The sequence below is a fragment of the Populus trichocarpa genome, chromosome 19 (assembly GCF_000002775.5).
Source record: "Populus trichocarpa isolate Nisqually-1 chromosome 19, P.trichocarpa_v4.1, whole genome shotgun sequence".
Lineage (NCBI taxonomy): Eukaryota > Viridiplantae > Streptophyta > Magnoliopsida > Malpighiales > Salicaceae > Populus > Populus trichocarpa.
In genome coordinates, this window is record NC_037303.2 from 12,084,391 (window position 1) to 12,102,563 (window position 18,173).

The following is an 18,173-nucleotide window of genomic DNA, read 5'->3' on the forward strand; positions in this document are numbered from 1 at the left end:
GGAACTGCTATTAAGCATGTAAATCATTCCAAGAGAAAGGAGTGCATTCCACAATTCCCAAAGAATTGGCAATCCAAATTCCAAGTAGAATTGAGCTATCCCCTCGATAACATTGGAACAGAACTCCTGCCATTTACAACACAAGAATTTCCATACGTGTCAAATCTTCTATGAAGATTACCCCACAAAAAAACTGGACAAGTAAAATACAAATATATAGTTGACTTGGATGACACGGTCCTAAATCCAACATGTATTAGTGAAGCGACAACAGTAAAAAAGCTGACAATTAATCCTCCTAGAAGTGTCCTATCCACAACACCCAATCACCCGCTCCTTTAGCCCACTCTCGCTTCTTCTTTTTTGGATCCCGAGGCAGTATCATTCACCACCATTTTTTGTGACTAATTTTTCCACTTTCTTAGGAACCATCCAATGAGATTTCTTTTGTTTCGGTCTTCTGGCAGCATGCCATTCTGAGAAATGTTCTTTGCTCTAAAGTAGTCGGTCCTACACAGCTCTCTGATCCCCACAAGCACAAGCTTCTGTCTCTCTTGATTCACAGCACTCACATGGGTCAGAACAGGGAGAACATTTGTACTCACTGAGTGTTTTCTCCACCGACTTTGTCTTCTGATTTATTTGGTTGAGAGTCTCAATTACTGACCACCTTCCAACAGAGGCTATCTTAACAATAGCTGAAGCACCAAGCATGCTTTCTGGAGCAACTATGAGAACCTGCTTGTATGCTTTTGTGTGGCCAACCTAGGGAAATGAAAAAAAAACTAATCAGAAAAGGGAAATAGGAGGTTGAATCATAAACTAAGAAAGCTCGCCATTCAGTTCCAGGAAAAAGAGAGAGAGAGAGAGAAGAAGAAGCAAGTGTCCTGTTTGAACTGAGCCAAAAAAGAGAGGGGCTCTCATTTTTAAGTCAGTGTAAGCAAGTTGGTTTCAATAGAAATGAGAAACGAATAAGAACATTCAAAACATATCAGAGAAGGATTAACACGCAATCCTAGTAACCTTTTCATGACCATCTAGATCCGATTTATTAGACAATAAAATAAAAACAGCAACTGGGTCTTAGAACGAGAGTGTTTCATTTAGATATTTCCATCTCATCAAGTGAATTCCATCTGTTGCGATCTGTTATCCATATTCTTTCCACTCTGCCCTCCATTCCATTGTAAGGAATGAAAGCTTCAAAGATAGAAGTCAATTCACGGCTTTGTTGCTTTACTACATTACTTGGGACATTCTTCATCCTTGCAGCAGGTGTCCCTGGATTTGGAAAGCAGATTAAAAATAGAAAATAGCATGAAGTAGATGCCATTACGCACTCCATTATGGTGTGGGTACCACAGCTATAAATTTTCATAACACACTCAAGGCGAACACTACATACTAGATGTTAAAATGACCAAGGTGTGCACACGCAATGCAGCAGTCCCTCAAACTACAAAAAGAAATAAATGATGTTTTTCCTCCATATAATATGCATATGATATAGTCATGAGTTTTCATAATGGATCAACTCATTGTACATTTGATGATCCAGAAAGAAATGGATAAGAAACACGGGAAAATAAACAATTACACTGAATAACACCATAATTATTGCCCCCATCAATTCAAAAAGTCGACAGATTTTAACTTTGACCTACTCTTTTTAATGATTTTAACAGAGTTAATATCTTCAGTAACCTTTTTGTTAAATATATACTAATATAAACTTGAAAACAAAATACTAGTCGCAAGTATGTTATATTGGTTTTGAAAAATCACAAAGGGTCAATTATTACCCGACCAAGGGTGTACCAAACATCTCTAGTGACATCTATGATTTCACAATCTAGAAATTACATGTCATATCACTATTTTAGATAGTTCACTTGAGCAGTTTCACTTAAAAAGTGTACCAGTAACTTACTGTGAAAACTATTATAGAAATATTCAATTAACAAGTGAGACATAAAAAATTACAGAAAATAAAGGGCCGCGAACTGGAAATCTGAATTTGCAAACTAACCTGGGAATCTACATATTATATCGGTAGCAATCTGCATTTCTGGAACTAGCTCAGTCAAGGTGTCGACCACAGTCCTGAATTCACATTGTATTCTCGATTCATTGCCTGGAGATCTCAAACAATGATATTTTCTAGCAGCCACCCCAAACATAAATTATACAACTACAGCTGGGATCGTTGTTAGGGTTGCGGGGGTAAGGAGAAGCTACTATCAGCACTAAAAAGAAAAGATCAACAATATTGGGACATACAGTCAAAATGGCATCACTTCCAGCCTGCACTGGTACATGAAGAAAGGAGTACACACAAGGGTTCACGAATGAAAGGTGGATTTTTCATCCCAATTCGAAGCATTGTGCTTGCATCAGAAGGAAGTTCAGCAACAATAGCATTCAATAATATTGGAAGATTAACCCCAATGTCACAACCTGTAAGGTTTCAGGAAATTCAATCTGTTCAACAATTTGTATTGTGAAGAACTAGTATAATTAACATCTCAAATTATTTTGTTTCCAAGCATAACACTTTTTCACGAGTCATGGAACAAAAACTCTTTCTGCCGAGCAGCAACGTGCTATTTCACTGGATGATATGAACATGGTGAATTTTATAATTAATTTTTCACATTGGTAAGCATGTAGATTTATTTTTCACTTGTTACTCTAGTTTAAGGATAAGAAATGTAGATGATCAGCAGCACCTTCAAACAGTAAAATAGCAAAAATAAGCATCTGTTGTTAATAGACCATGGAATGATGTGTGACAAAATCATTTTAATAGAGAATTCATTAGAAACAAGATTTCTTGACAGAAAATAATCTCGTATCTGCAGCAGATACCCAATGGTAGAAACATCAGAAAATTACCATATGCTCCAGTGTCTTCACTACTCAGCCATATCTCCTTTACTCCATCAGCTACAACTGTTTTTACACGCTGTGTCTGGAGATGAAAGTTTAGATGTTTCTCAACAAATTTGTTCTTCCGAACCTGTTGTGAGAATCAGGTTAAATCCATGTAAATTATAACCATATGAAGAATAGATTGTGATTTTAATTAATTAAGAAACAGAGTTTTTCATTAAAAAACAAACAAGATCAACATTAAAGAACCTCATTGAAGAAAATGTAGAAACATTACAATTCAAATCTAGACTCTGCACCTTGAGGAGGGAGGTCAAGTTCTGGCAACGTCTTGCGGGTCAAAATCCGCACTTCATCACCTTTTAAAGTCTCTTCTAGAACTTCAACTACATGATCTATTTGCTGGACTCCAACTATACTGACTCCTGGTTCTTTCATGTTCCGACTTCCTTGAGGCACACACCCAGCCACCGCCAAGAACAGATAACCTACAACTATTAAGCAAAATGATAGCCCCGACACATAAATGGGCGTGAATCCTCCCCTAGATCTCTGCAGCCATATCCAGATTGCTAACAACTTGACAATTTGAGATTTATTTAAAAATTCGATAATAAATGTGTTAAAAAGATGAAAAGAGCACATCCGAGACAAAATTTGAAGTTCTACAACTGCCATTGCATAGACATTTAAAATTGTTTTAATCAGTCGTTGTTGTCAAAATCAGACTTATAAAATCTTATAATTTTATGAGTTAATTGAACGTTCAAACTCATATTAAAAACTCGAAAATTATTAAAAAAAACTATTAAACATGTTATGTAAAAAACACCTTGTTTTATTGATTTGTTAAACGCAATTTTATTTTTTGAGAAATTTTTAAATAAGGCCGATCAAGTATATAAAACACATTTTAATTTGCACGTAAATCATAAGACAAAATTGTTTTTCTTGCTTCTCTTAAAAAAACTTTTTTTTTCTAGATTAAATTAAAAAAAAATAGTCAAATAAAATGATAAATCTTATAATTGATTGGATCATTCTCCAGAACGGGGAGTCACTTTCACCTAATCCAAAGTAAATTGTATACATCAAATTTTAGTTATAAATCATTTGAATTATCCTCTACATATTGCTTGTAGAATTTTATCTTCTTTTTTTTTTTTTTTCCAATTTTGAGAATTACTTTGTAGTTGAAGATAGAGTAGCATTGCAAAATTCTCTACCCGCTTCCGTTTCCATTACTGCAATGTCTAGTCAATACACAAAGAGTATAAAGTTGTTATTTTTAAAATTGAAAAAAGGACAACACATATAATCGACTTTTTTCAAGACAAAGACGTGAAGTTGAATAATCAACACCACAGAGCAAAGAAAGCAGTCTTGACTAAATTTTTTTCACAAACACATTCCATGAAGAATTTATTGCAGCTGTTGGAGCAACTCATGCCAAGGCAAAGGAAATGGAGGGCACCTTCAAGATGCAGTCCCCCTGTGGCAGTGCACCAGAAGTGACTGCCTAGCACTTGTAAAAACCATTTTGCAGAAGGGAAACAACAACGCATTCTCTAAATACCGACTCACAAACACAAACAGACAAACTTATTGCTATGTATCTCTTGAGGGGGGCATCCAAGGGATTTTTTATAGAACACAAGAAACAAACTTTGCAGCCGATTGAAATTTCCTTTTCAGAGAATGTGTATATCAAGTCTACATATAAGATGTAATTCATGCCTCAATTAAGAGGGCATTTCACGCCTTTGCATATTTTACAAACAACTATATACTTTCATTTTTCTATTTATTTATATGTAAACAGTTATTTACTTTTTCTGAGAACTGGAGACTCTTATGTGTGCTTACAACAGTCATATAGCGCGTGCAGAAGCTAGCTTTAGATCTTTTCTACCTTCTCTTCCCCAATAATCCATCTCGTCAACCAACTTGGATCTGCAGCGAAGGATTTGCATGACATTGGTACAATCCCAAGATCAGCACCAATGCGATCATAATCCATGAGAGCAGCTTCCATCTCTGCTTCAACAGCCGAATCATCTAAAACATCAATTGCGTTCATGCGTACAACATCAGCATAGTGTTTCTCCCTATCCAGATCATGCTCGAAGGGCTCCATAGCTGGCCCCTGTTGGTCCAATTACCATTTGTTAAAATAACAAATGTTCAGTGAACTAGAAAATAGACATCATTCATTTCAACGTTTTGCTCTCTCTCTCTCTCTCTCTCTCTCACACACACACACACACACACACACAACCGGATCAATTTACCTGGCACAATTCAGCATAATGTTTATATATCTCACTGCTTTCATCTTGATCACCTAGTAGTGTGCCACCATACCAGCCGCTTTCATCAACTGAAGTCATTGCAAGGTACCTTCAAACCGAACCACAACCGGACAATTGTCATTGATTTGAGTTGCCACAAAAATAAATAGATAAATAAACAAAAAGAGTACAAATCATAGAAATTGCAACCACGTGACTAGCATGAATTTTAAATTTAGTGAATATAGTTGCAGAATCAATTTACATTCTTAATCAAAGAGCAGTATTCAAATTTTTATCATCCAACTTAGAAAACTAATAGGAATTTGCATATGCATGCCCACACACTGACATGCATGAAGTTACATGTGAATGGTGATAGATATTTGCCCAGGACTCAAGCTATAGCCAAATCTGCCAGCTTGAGCAAGCAAAGTATGGGGTGTTTAGACCCTTGCTTGGTTCATAAACCATTAATAAAGCTCAACTTTGACTAATAGAAAGCCAATTTGGTCGGCATTGCATTCAGAAACGAAAGTCTAAGAGTACTGTATTCTCTCTGGAAAATGGGAAGACAATATCTAAAAGTACCTTTGGAAGATATCCTCTTCATTGATATCATCAACAGAAGAAAGCAAATTTAATTCTGAGTAACCATCAACATAAATCTCTTTCTGAGATGCTCCATTTTCAATTTCACTTTTAGCAGCCTTGGGGGCATTGCCACTCTCTTCATACTTTTTCTGGCCAAAAAGCCAATTTGGGCTTTTGAGCTGTATTTCACTGCAAAAGAAAGCATATTCAGTGAGTATAGCAAGCACTTGAAAAAAGTCACGAATACATCTTACAAACTTCATGCACCCAAGCAACCCATTTCAGAGCAGGCAAGAGGCAAGTGCGAATCAAAATTAGAACTATGGACAAAATAATGAAAAAAATTTACAATCAATGGACCATTTTAAGAGATTTCTCCAATGCAAATACAGTGTCTAAAGGATAAAGACATAAATCAGCATAACCTACATCAAGTTGTTACTTTTGCCAATTCCAAACTAGGCAAAATACTGAAAAAATCTCAATTAGCTTAACTTTTTTTAATGTGTTTTTGAAATTCTCAGTATCCTTGAAGAAATCCTAATATTCCTATAGCTTCACATTTACATATCATTTTATGTCTCAATACCAAACCTGCTAAGGGCTAAGAAGGGAGAAAACAAACCAATAAACTTTGTACTAAATGCAAAGAGCTATGTTTCACTACACTAAAAGGGCCAAATAATAAGGCCAAAAGTTTCCTATGATCCTTTCAACTAATGCGGTATAGTCAGTGCTGAAATAAAGAAACACAAAATTTGTATAGTAATGTGAGGTGCAGCACATCCTGGATAACAGTTTGAAGACATCAGAAACACATGCAACTGATGATTTAAGAAAACTGAACCACGCATAAAAGATGTCTGCACTTCAGAGGTAAAAACAGATGTGTGCACCCAAACACATGCAACAGAGAGAAAAAATGATAAAATCAGGCAACATGTTAACAGCTCTAGTCAAGGGAAAAATTACGCTGCATCTGGAGCCACACCAGAATTTCCTGCACTGCCACCTGGTCTGTGATCAGGTTCACTATAAAGTCTTACATTCTTTACAGTACTACATGTCCGGTCAATCAATTTATCAAATGATGTCAACTTCATTCTTGAAAAATCCTCCCTGCAAGCTGGAATAGGGGCAAGAGGTATTCCAACTCTTACAGGCTTAGCATTGGTTTCCAAATTGCTGTTGAAGTAAGATACAACAAAATAATCAGAAGATGAGATGTACTGAATTTGAACTAACCCAACTCTATTTTTTTTTTTTAATTTACCACTCATCTGGACAGGGGTCTTCTTCTTCTATTGCATTCCCATAGACATGAAGATAGTAGTCTGAATCTAACTCCCAAAGAGGAGATTTCCCTTCCTGTGGTTGAAAGTAACCAAGAAATCTGGAAAGCAGCAAAGAGATAATCTCAGAATACACTTAAGGAAAATGCATGCCAAAAATAGTATTAGTGGGCATTTGGTATTGTGGAGCAAGGTGCTTTTCGCTTGAAAATGCATCAAATTTTTTTTTTTTTAGTTTTGTTTTTCATTTTTTACACTAGTACATCAAAACCATTAGAAAGCACTAAAAAAAACATTAATTTGATGTTTTTTCATGTCAAACGCACTTTTAAAACGCAATGCCAAACAGTCTCTTAATCATAAAAAATAAGTTAAGAAAATAAAAAAATTAATGATCGCATACAAATATAATCAAATACTGAAGTACACTCACTAATAAAACATGGAATATAGTTCTAGCCTTTTGTGTTTGGTTTTGGTTATATGTAACAAAACCTACACTGTCGTCTTGGAATTCCAAGAATTCAGTCAAAAGTTTTTGATTTAGTTTGTTAGATATATCTCTTATCCACATATGAAATATGAAACTTATTGAAACTTGAGTCCATGGTTGGAAAATCATAGATATTAAGAGTAGAAGCCTCTCCAAAGAGGAAACATTTCAAATAGAATATGATTCATATTTTACTAAACAATAAATAAAAAAACAAGTGTTTCAGGCAAAAAAAAATAATGAAGTGCATTTTGGTATCTTTACAAAAGCTGACATGCACACTTATCTATATAGTCTCCATAATCAAGTACTAGTGATGATAAAATCTGGAAATCAAAAACTCCCTTGTATTTACAAAAAGCATCTGTTCGGGCATTGAAAATTCACCTCATTTGCTTAGCCAGAGAATGTAAATTATGCAATAAATGAAGTAGAAAGCGCGATGGAAAGAACAGTTACAAATTTATTGCATCTTGCTTTTCACCATCAGTGTATGCATTACTGTAGTATCGCTTGATAGACTTGATAAACTCCCTAGATTGAGTTGTAGCTTTCCACTTTCCCTGCCTCTCAAGGAACACCTGAAAAAGATGGGGCCTTGATATGATGACCACAGTTATGAGCAAATTAGATCATAGAAGCCGAAGTTATTCGAGAGAAAGCATACAGTGTTATGAGCAGCAGAACCACCATATTGCTGGGCAAGAGCATCCCCCATGCTTTGATACATATCCATAAGAGCAGCAGCAATGGAACTATCAGGATCGACTTTGGGCATGTCTGTTAGACCCATTGCAAGGAGCTGGCGTCCTAAAGCCGCTAGACCATAAGCATACTGAGCAACATTTGTACGATCCAAGCAGTCAATGCAGTTGGTGCGTAGAACTCCACCTTGAAAACGTGGCCCATCAGCACCAACCGTATCTTGTTTTTTCAGTTGACTAGAATCACTCTCTCTATCCCAATTAATTAAAGAATTTAGATTCTCATTATTACTTCCAATCCTTGCAAGATCCCCTGAATTGACTCTTAGATCTCTAAGAGAAGCGTCCCTGTAAAGAATAAAGTCAACTATATATGAAACCCACAGTCTACATAATCTTGTTTTGAAAGGAACCTCCCATTTCCTGCTCCAACATTTACTCTGAAATTGGAGGTTTTCATTTCAAAAACAAAAGCAATGAAATGATAAAGCAAACAGCCTTGACAGAAAGACATGGCTGATTTTATGCTTTTCAGCAAGAGAGGCACTAAATTACCAAATGAAAAGAAGACACCCTGGGTTACAGAATTTCCAAGTACAAAAGAAAGCTTTCTACTTTCAGGTTTCTTAAGGTCCAAGGTTACCATACTTATAATTGATTATAATACCTTTTTACAAATGTAAGGGATACATCACACACTTAACAGTCATTTTTTTTTCAAAATGCAATGATTAGAAAAAAAGAAAATCTGACCATCCACCACAGCACATATTCTTGAAGTTATAATGGTAAAAGCTGCTTCAAAATCTTCATATCGTGCATTAATCGTGAATGTTTGATGACCTTGAATTACATATCTGTAATATAACTTATCGCTCTCTCCCACACATGGGCACCTTAATGGTTTTTTTTTTTACAATAAATTCCTACTAACACTTCAACACCCATGGTTTAAAAAAAAAAATTCAAAGACCAAAATAAAATGGGACGATGGTTGACCCAAAATCTCAAAGAAACTGAATATTAGGCATTGAAAAACTTTATACCCAAGAGACCTGAGTTGAAGGTTACATGAAAAGTTCCAGTCATGAAGTAACATAAACACTATAAGTTTGTTAAATAAATAATACAACTAAAGAACTGGAATACCTTCCGGTGCTTGTTCGACTAAGTTGGTTTGCTCTCCTCTTAACAATGCTAGGTTTACCACTATAGTAAAAACCAGTCAAATCAAGTGCTTGACTTGCCACAGCACCCAAAACAGCCAAAACATTGGCAGACTTGCTTTGGAAACAGAAAAAAGAATAGTAGTCAGTTCAAGATGGTTGTTAGTTATAAATTGGAGTTGAGGTGAAAAGAAATGCATATGTACCTCTTTGCAAACTTGTGATAGTCCCAATGGATAAACTGAAGTTGCTTTTCTTCTGGAAAAATCGTGTTCAGATACACAACCGCATTTGTAAACTCACGCCTTAGCATCATTTCTCTAGGTCTTTTTTCAACAGTCTGCATTTGAGCATTTAAATGACATCCAGGATGACATAAAGCAATAGAAAAGGCATTCCAATTTGTGGTAAGCATGTTGATAAGTGAAAACTACGACAATTAGATAAACCACTGAAGTTAAACAAGAAATGTCACAAAAGAATAAAATTGTCACTGTGTGAAAGCTGAATTATTATTTTGATGAGGCTGACCATAATTCATAATTATCATAGAAACTAAAACAGATTCAGAAATGGTTTCTTTAACTTCCAGATCCTCAATAAACAGAGAGTTAAAAAGGACATGCCAAATCATGTACTTCGTCCAAGTGTGAAGAAAGTATAATGGAAAGATGGTATACTTTAAGAGGACCATTTAAACAGACACATCACCACATTCTCCAGAGATATATTAAAGCTGATTGATAAGCTTTTGTTAATTATGATAATATAATCAAGTGTGGAAAATAAGCAATTGTCATTTTAATATGTTTTTCCAGTTTAGGAATGAGAAAAACAAATTCAGGTAACCATTTATTAATGCCCAGGGAGGTATTGAAAATACATGAAAACAATGCAACAACAGCCATTTAATGACAATCTAGTTGAAAAGGCTGCATACTTGAAAGTCCTGCAAGGAACAATCAGCGGGTGTACACAAAAGAAACTGTAAGGAGCAAGTAATTTGGGTTTGCTGGTATAGTATAACAAGCAAGAAAGCCAACTCTAATCTGGTGATTTCCTTTGTAAATTAAATCAAATGCAAGAATTATTCAATTGCATCATGTACGATAATGCAAGATCTATACAGCAAACAGAATCAGTATTTTAGGAAGGCAACAATCAAAAGGAATCTAACAAGAGTCTCGAATACATTAAGCACAAAAAATAAATCTGAAAATAACCTTAATCAAATTAAGCACAATTATGGGACTGCCATATCTCTTCACCAAGTCTTCAAAATGCAATTTGGTCGCCTGATAGGTAGGATCATACCTTTGCACTAATATAGATTGAAAAATAATATCAGAAGACTTCTTTGTAAGAAGATAGGTGCTATAGGTGCTATGTGATCTACATCACTGCGAGACTCAACAATGAACTAATCAAATAGGTCAAATCAATGGCCTTACAGATTATATCAGGTTTAGGACTAAATCGTGAAGCTTCTTGTGACCAGAAAAGGGGAATTGAACCACGCATCTGCACAACAGAACTCATTTTCCCCTTGCATGATCCAGCATCTTCATCAAGGACAATTTGCTCTGTTTCAACATCATTTGCAACTCTTCCCATATCATTAACCCCCCTTTTCAAGTAACTGCACTCAATCAACATAAAGTTATTACAAAGGTTGTCTTAAATGTAGTGGAAGATTTTATGGTTGGTCAGAACACTTCTCTGAAATAAGCAGATATAACTTCAATGAAAACGAGGACACAAAAAAAATGAAAATTGATGGTTTCCAACAGGCCACCACAATCATTCAAATAATACCCATAACCATAATGAAGCATACTGTGGCTTGTGCAATCAAGAGTAAAGACATTCATCCAAGGACAATGTAATGATGTAATGGCAGATGACTGCACAAACAAACACAGACCATAATGTGTAGATTATATCACAGATAATGTCAAAAGGAACATGAGTCTCATTATTAGATCTCTAAACTTAAAACATAAGAAGTCAAATGAATCAAGGTTGTCGAATAGAATAAGTTCAACCAGGGTTCCCGTGAGCAGGCCTTAATTCCAGTTCAGCTATAAGAGAAACTTGTAGTCAAACCTGGTCAAATACCGGCTGTGTCAGGCATTTGGACTGCCAACCTGACTAACCCAAACCAATTTTAATCGATTGACCTAGAACTAATAATGGTGACCAGTTGTAACAGGTTCACCAGGAACTAATAATGCTGATGCAGCCAAATACAATTACCAAGACAATTAAACTTAGTGGTTTTTTAAGTCCTCAGGCTCGTGTGTCTATTGAGGCCGAAGGGTTGTGCTAAGCCATTTTATTAAGGAGGTACCTTTTTTAGCTTTGGTTTTAAATGACATGAGACTTAAAATAAGTACATATCTTAGCATTGCAATTTGCTGGAGCATATACATTCTCAAAAATAAATTAAAAGATTAATTACAGAGCATATAACTAGTGATTGTTGTCAACCTAAGCAACCCTCGACCATTCCCTAGTGCCATGTGGTTCATCAATCATGTTAGTGTGAAGAAAGGTTCGGACTCAAATTAAGATTAGAAAAAAAAAAAAAAGAGATCTACCTATCTAGGATTTTCAAAGATAGAGTGGTTCACATGCACAAAATAAACATTAAACATATTAGAAACTACTTCAGCTATTTGTATTAGACTATTAGTGTGAAAGGATGTGTTAATGTTTGCCTTAAGTTGCACACAGGATCGTGTATCCTATTGCTTGCCTCACTATATTTTTTACTCGCCCTTCTACAGTGCTTCATTTATTAATGAATCTCGACTTATACAAAAAATAAAATTCAAGAAGAAGAAGAAAAACTTTTAGTTGTAACAAACATTCATGGAAAAATATTTTTTTCTCGATACTTTGTTAGCTGAAACTTTTCCAATTTGACTAGGAAAGAATGCTAAAATAGATTTAAGATACAAATGAGCACATAGACACTGAGACAATTAACAAAGATTAAATTAAGCAATTTTTTATACTTTGTTTAACATTCAATGTATATTATTTGACAGCTGTTCAAGCCAGACAATTCAGGTTGAACCTCTGACCTTATTCCTTTTCCACATCAATTTTGAAAACTTTGGAATGAAGATCACTACTATCACGATTCTAAAAGAAGATGTACTTGAGACCCCAAAATCCACTCCCCAAAAACTCAAATGGACCAAACCTACTACAGAAACTTGTGTAAGAAAAGCATAACCTAAATATATCTTGCTGCAATACAGAAATTCCAGGAAAGCAAGGGAGTTTAAAATAAAAACAAAACCTGCATAAGAGAGTGTGGGTGTGTGTGGACGGGTGCTGGGGCAACCCAAAATGTATAGCTCAACTAGTCACACTTGTTAGCTAGAGTTCCCATCTGTCTTGTGAAGGATTTCGCTATTTATTTATTTGAAAGGTGGAGGCATGACTAAAGAAACAGGGAAAAAGGGATCATCACTGAAAGTCTCAGAAAGTTGGTTTAGAAACAAAATCCTCTACCATAGGATTATTTTAATGAAAAAGAGAAGCGCTAACCCACCAATAATTTTTTAGTTAAAGAACCAGAATATCAAAGGGGAAAAAAAACATTAGCCACCATAACACAGTCCAACCTAAAGTGAAGGGTACAAAGAAAAACCTGCATCAAGTTTGGTGGAAGACTTCATAACTTCACCCTGTCACATCTGATCTCCTAAACTGACCATATAAAAATCAACTTCAACACAATCCAAAGGCAGCAATCTTGTAAGTTTAATTGTCTTGGTAAATCATCACCATACATGCAGTCATCCCTCTCTACAAGTACAACACCAGAAATAGCAACTAAGCCTTAATTCCCAACTAGTCGGGGTCTCTCTCTGTTCATGCACTCATTAAATTACAAAAGGATCCTCTAATTTTGGGACCACTGTCAGTTTGGTCACTGGCTTTTAAATAATACACACAGTCTACTATGTGTATGTGAAAGAGAGAGAGAACCACAATATAAAAAGCTAGGAAGCCTCTGTGCAGAATCCAGTGACATAAACCCGTTTGTTTTGTTTCTAAAATATAAAACATGAAGTTGCAACTGAGCTTTATGCATAGATGAACTTATTCAAACCAGAACATACCGTGTACCAGCAAAATGCCGAGAGCGTCTAGAAACCAGTGAAACACCAAAGTCTCTCCCAAAGATCGACAGCCTGATCTGCCATGATTAAGTACAGTAGAATTAGTTGAAATGCTAAACACACATTACACTCAAGTAGAATAAATTTTAAGGATATTATCAAGAAATCACATTGGAGGAATTTATTTGTACAAGATAACAATGTAGTTAGAAACAAATTCCAAATCCTTAAAACACATATCCTACTTCCATAAATCAAAATCACTTGACGTAAAGCAGCAAAACATATTACAGACCAATAACTCAGATTCAAACCAGAAATGAAGTTGTTATTTTAGCTTAAGAGAAACAAATTATAACATTTTTCATTTGTGCTAGAGTTCTTCACAGATTATGTCCCAAGCATCTCCAAATCTTCCATTTTTTACCAAAATTCATACTCCATTAGCATTAAGTACTAGTAAAGCTTCCAAATTTTGCCTAGCACAAACTACATTACATCTGAAATTATTACTACGGCCACTTATTTTTCTTAATATACAGAATATCAATCTAATAATCAGCAAGAATATGGTAAAGCTGCGTGCATATTTGTAGTTTGTGAAACAGTTCTTCACTAATTATGTTCCAAGCATCTCCAAATCTTCAAAATTTATTCAAATACATCATTTCCATTAAGTATTGTAATGCTTCCAATTTTAGCCAGCATAAATTATATTACATATGAATCTATATTTGAGCCATGGTTAAAATTTTTCTTGAAATACAGAATATCAAACCAAACAATCAACAAGCATATGATAATGCTACGAACATAGTTGAAAGAAGTACAACTTAAAAGAAAACACAAAAATAGAGCAAGAGCATGTTGAAAAATAAATTATCTCAAAAAAGTAACTGCAGGGTTACAATGACGAAGATATATTCAAAGTGTAAAAACCGTGTAAAATATTTAGCATGACAAATGATCATTGACAGATTAGTTAGAGATACAAGAAGCAAAAAGAATTGCAAACCTGCTTAAAATTTCCATGCACTAATGCTATTGTCCAAATAGTATTACCACATCTAGACCGAACAGCTCGTGTTAGATATGCATTCCAGACGAATATGTTATCATATGGCATCCCATCTTCACCCATCGAGGTCACATTCTTTTGCAAGCTTTGCATTATAGGATATGTGTAGCTAAAGAAAAAATCCTTGGTCAAATCTACACTAGATAATAGCTTTTTGTACCTGCATTTGAGGCAACAGATAGAAGAACTATTCAGAAACTAAAAGTTAGACTCGTGTTAGACAAGGGGTGAAAAGAATCTTGCACCACTAAGGAAAAGAGTGCAAGGAAACACTTAAAAGCTTCAAAAAAAGAAAAAAGGCAAATGAAACTAAGGCGAGAAAATAAAAATTGCCACATCAACCATTCCAATTAGTCTCCTCATGTTTTACCATTTTTTTATAACAAATTATAGATGGCGAAGGATAAATCATTCCTAACATTCTCTTTGTACATAATGAATTGTAAGTTTTATGCTCTTGAAGAAGATTACATTTACACTTTCTCCTTCCCTTTTTCTTTCAACTATATTCTTCATTTCTCTATTTCCATCTCTAAGAGCATTCATATTTTATGTTGTTTGAAATATATATATATATATAGAGAGAGAGAGAGAGGGCAAGACATGGAAAAGAAAGCCACAATAATATGTGCTCTCAATAAAAAAAAAATATTAAAATGATATGTATGCCAATATTCTCTCAACCATAGATTTTTTTCCTTTTGATAAAAGAAGCAATTTATTAAAATGAAACATACATACAAGGGTTGCACCTCATTTGTGCTCTATAATCAATAGATAGTAATAGATAAGAATATGGAATGCATGTTCGTGATTTCTTTTTGGGGATTTCTTGTCCTCCCATTCGCCTCTTTTCCTTCTTGAATTTTATCAAGTGCTTAAAAAAATGCAAATTGATTATTCTAGATTGGGGATCCTCTTTGCATTTCCAACTTACAAGGTTAGCAATCTCTTTAGCAATTTCAAGGCTATTTTGTTCATCTAAACAAGAATTTTCCTACATGACCTCTTACTTTTGTGGCCGTAAAAACCATGGATGCTCTGTAAGGAAAAAGAGAACAGGAATCATTTTTCATTCATAAGAAATATGAAAGATTGATGATATGGGGGAGAAAGTAAGTATATGTGCTAAGCAGTAGAATGTAAAATTGGCACTTTCCCAATTGAATTCAAAAAATAGTCCTAATAAGATTCTGTAAGATTTGACATTAAAACTGATGCTATGAGAGGGAAAGTGAGTATAATAACTCAATTGTAGTAACATAAATTAGCACTTTACCAAATTGAATTGGACAAAGAATCCTAAAAAGGTTATATAAGATTTTTCTTTTTCTTTTTTCTTTTTCTAATTTAAAATACATGCCTAATAATAAGTTTTTCATCTCAAGCTAGAAACTGAATTGTTTGAGTCATGCCAAAAAACATCTTTTCCTAATAATTAGGCAAAGCTATGGTAATGATAGTGGCAACAATGACCAACAAAATTCCCACATAATGGTTTCTATGAGCTTGAAAATTCTGCAATCATATAAAATGTAGGACAGAAGAAGCTGCAAATAAGGAGTGATAGTGACCACATGAAACACACACAGAGACACAAAATGGGAGGATAGAGTAAAGTGAAAAGGCGTATTTGTCATTGCATTGCATTGATAACAGAATGAGAAAGAAAAATCATGAACAGAATGCATTTGTGCCTGTGTTTCTTATGTACATTTGCATAAACCATGAAACCAAAAATTCTGGATGAAGAGAAGAAAAGGCAAAACCTTAGCTCAGCAAAGAGAAGGGTCACAAAGCAATCAATCAACAGCATGCAAAGGGAAGGAAATACCTTAGCTCAGCTTTAGAATGCGCCACATCAGTTTGAACTGTTACATGGGGAATGGTAATCAATTGGCTCTCATCAATGCCATATATCGCATGACCACAAATAAATCCTATTTGCCGACGCTTTGTCACTAGAATCAAATAATATGACTCCAGAAACTTAATGCAGCCTAAAAACACCAAAAGAACAAACACCAGTAACACATCCATGCATCAAAAACACAAAAATACACATAAACTAGTAGTGACCCAACACTAACCTGCAATACCATAAGCCTTCACTACAAAGTTTAGCCCCCCAGTGGCACGATTCCCTTCAGCAATTCGCTGAAGCAAGTTTTTTATTTCTTGCGGTGAATAAACAACTGGGTCTTCACTGATATTGAGATCAGACGGCTCTGATCGATCAATCTTCAATACTCGAAACAATTGCTTGTTCCTATCACTCCCAACTAGATAAAATCTCTGATAAAGAAAACCCAAAAATATCATATTAGTTTTATTATTCATGTTCTAATTTCTTCTGGAAACAATGAATTTCTTAATTAAACTAAAGATTCAAGAAATTTAAACATTGACCATCAACCAATTCAAACTATTGGAACCGCAATTACATGAAACACTAAATACCGAAGATCCCCAAAATTCTACAGTTTTCAAATTTAATCTTCAAATTCCAAAATAACCTAGCTATATTCAAGTACGAATTTTAAATCAAAAGCGATAAGAGAATGATTGAATATTGTTACCTGTCTAGTCTCGTAAAGTCTAAATTTCTCGAGCGTGTAAGAGTTGTGATCCGTTTCGGGGTCGTTGGAAGGGTGGATTTTGGCGGAGACGTAAGGAGGGAGCTTGGATTTCGAATTATCCAATTTCGCCATGGAAATGGAGGTGGGTAGTTTGGGAATTTAAGAAATGGAGAAGAGGGAGTGCTAAATCGCCATGAATGTGTTTCTTTTTGCAGTTGGAGTGGGGAGAGGGAGAGAATGGGAATTGGAAATGATAAGAGGGTGTTTTGGAGAAGCCATGGAGTTATATCCGTTTGTTTTTAATGTTTCATATTTTTTTCAAAAGTAATTTTTTTAAAATAATATATTTTTTATATTTTTAAATGTTTTAATATGATATATAAAATATAATTTTTTAATATATTTTCAAGTAAAAAATATTTTAAAAAACAATCGTTACTACACTCTCAAACATCTATTAAATATAAATTTTATAATTTTCTAAGTGTTATTTATTCAATGTTTTTATCCACATGGAATAAGATCATAATTATAACATGACGATCCAATTTAATATATTAAAATTATAGTTATTAAACCTGATTTGGAGTTTAACTTAGTTAAGAGATCAAGTCTAGAGTTATATGGGTTAATCTAGATTAACTTGAAAAATTAAAAATAAATTAAAAAAACAATTCATATAAATATAAGCTACATATATTATATAAATAATAAAGTTTAGAAGATTATTTAAAAAAAAATTATTTCATATTATAAAAAACAAATACTATTTTTTTAAGTTTAAGTTAAAGTATTTAAATTTTTTATTCTACATTAAAAAACATAATTTTTTTCTTGTAAATAGAAAATATATATATACTTATGTGCTTCTAATTTCACATTAGAAAAATATAACTTTCTTTTAATATTTATATAATAAAATTTAATATGGTTTAATAACCAATA

General features: G+C 34.2%; 1 protein-coding gene and 1 pseudogene across 2 annotated transcripts; both read right to left on the reverse strand.

Annotated features, from left to right (window-relative positions):
• Positions 1-63: 63 nt before the first annotated feature.
• Positions 64-3,330, reverse strand: LOC7467404 (uncharacterized; annotated as a pseudogene).
• A 1,228-nt stretch (positions 3,331-4,558) lies between these two features.
• Positions 4,559-17,495, reverse strand: LOC7467405 (phosphatidylinositol-3-phosphatase SAC1). 2 transcript variants are annotated; one of them, XM_024591431.2, is made up of 16 exons: positions 17,229-17,495; positions 16,740-16,944; positions 16,484-16,649; positions 14,587-14,809; positions 13,572-13,648; positions 10,884-11,071; positions 10,656-10,753; positions 9,639-9,772; positions 9,416-9,550; positions 8,230-8,614; positions 8,022-8,143; positions 7,051-7,170; positions 6,750-6,962; positions 5,775-5,966; positions 5,184-5,292; positions 4,559-5,038 (listed from the first exon to the last, which is right to left on the reverse strand). In XM_024591431.2, the coding sequence occupies exons 1-16, from the start codon at positions 17,358-17,360 to the stop codon at positions 4,790-4,792; spliced, it is 2,748 nt and encodes a 915-aa protein (XP_024447199.1). In that variant the 5' UTR covers positions 17,361-17,495; the 3' UTR covers positions 4,559-4,789. The 2 variants fall into 2 exon arrangements, with proteins under 2 accessions (XP_024447199.1, XP_024447200.1); XM_024591432.2 differs by lacking the exon at positions 9,416-9,550.
• Between the last annotated feature and the right edge of the window lie 678 nt (positions 17,496-18,173).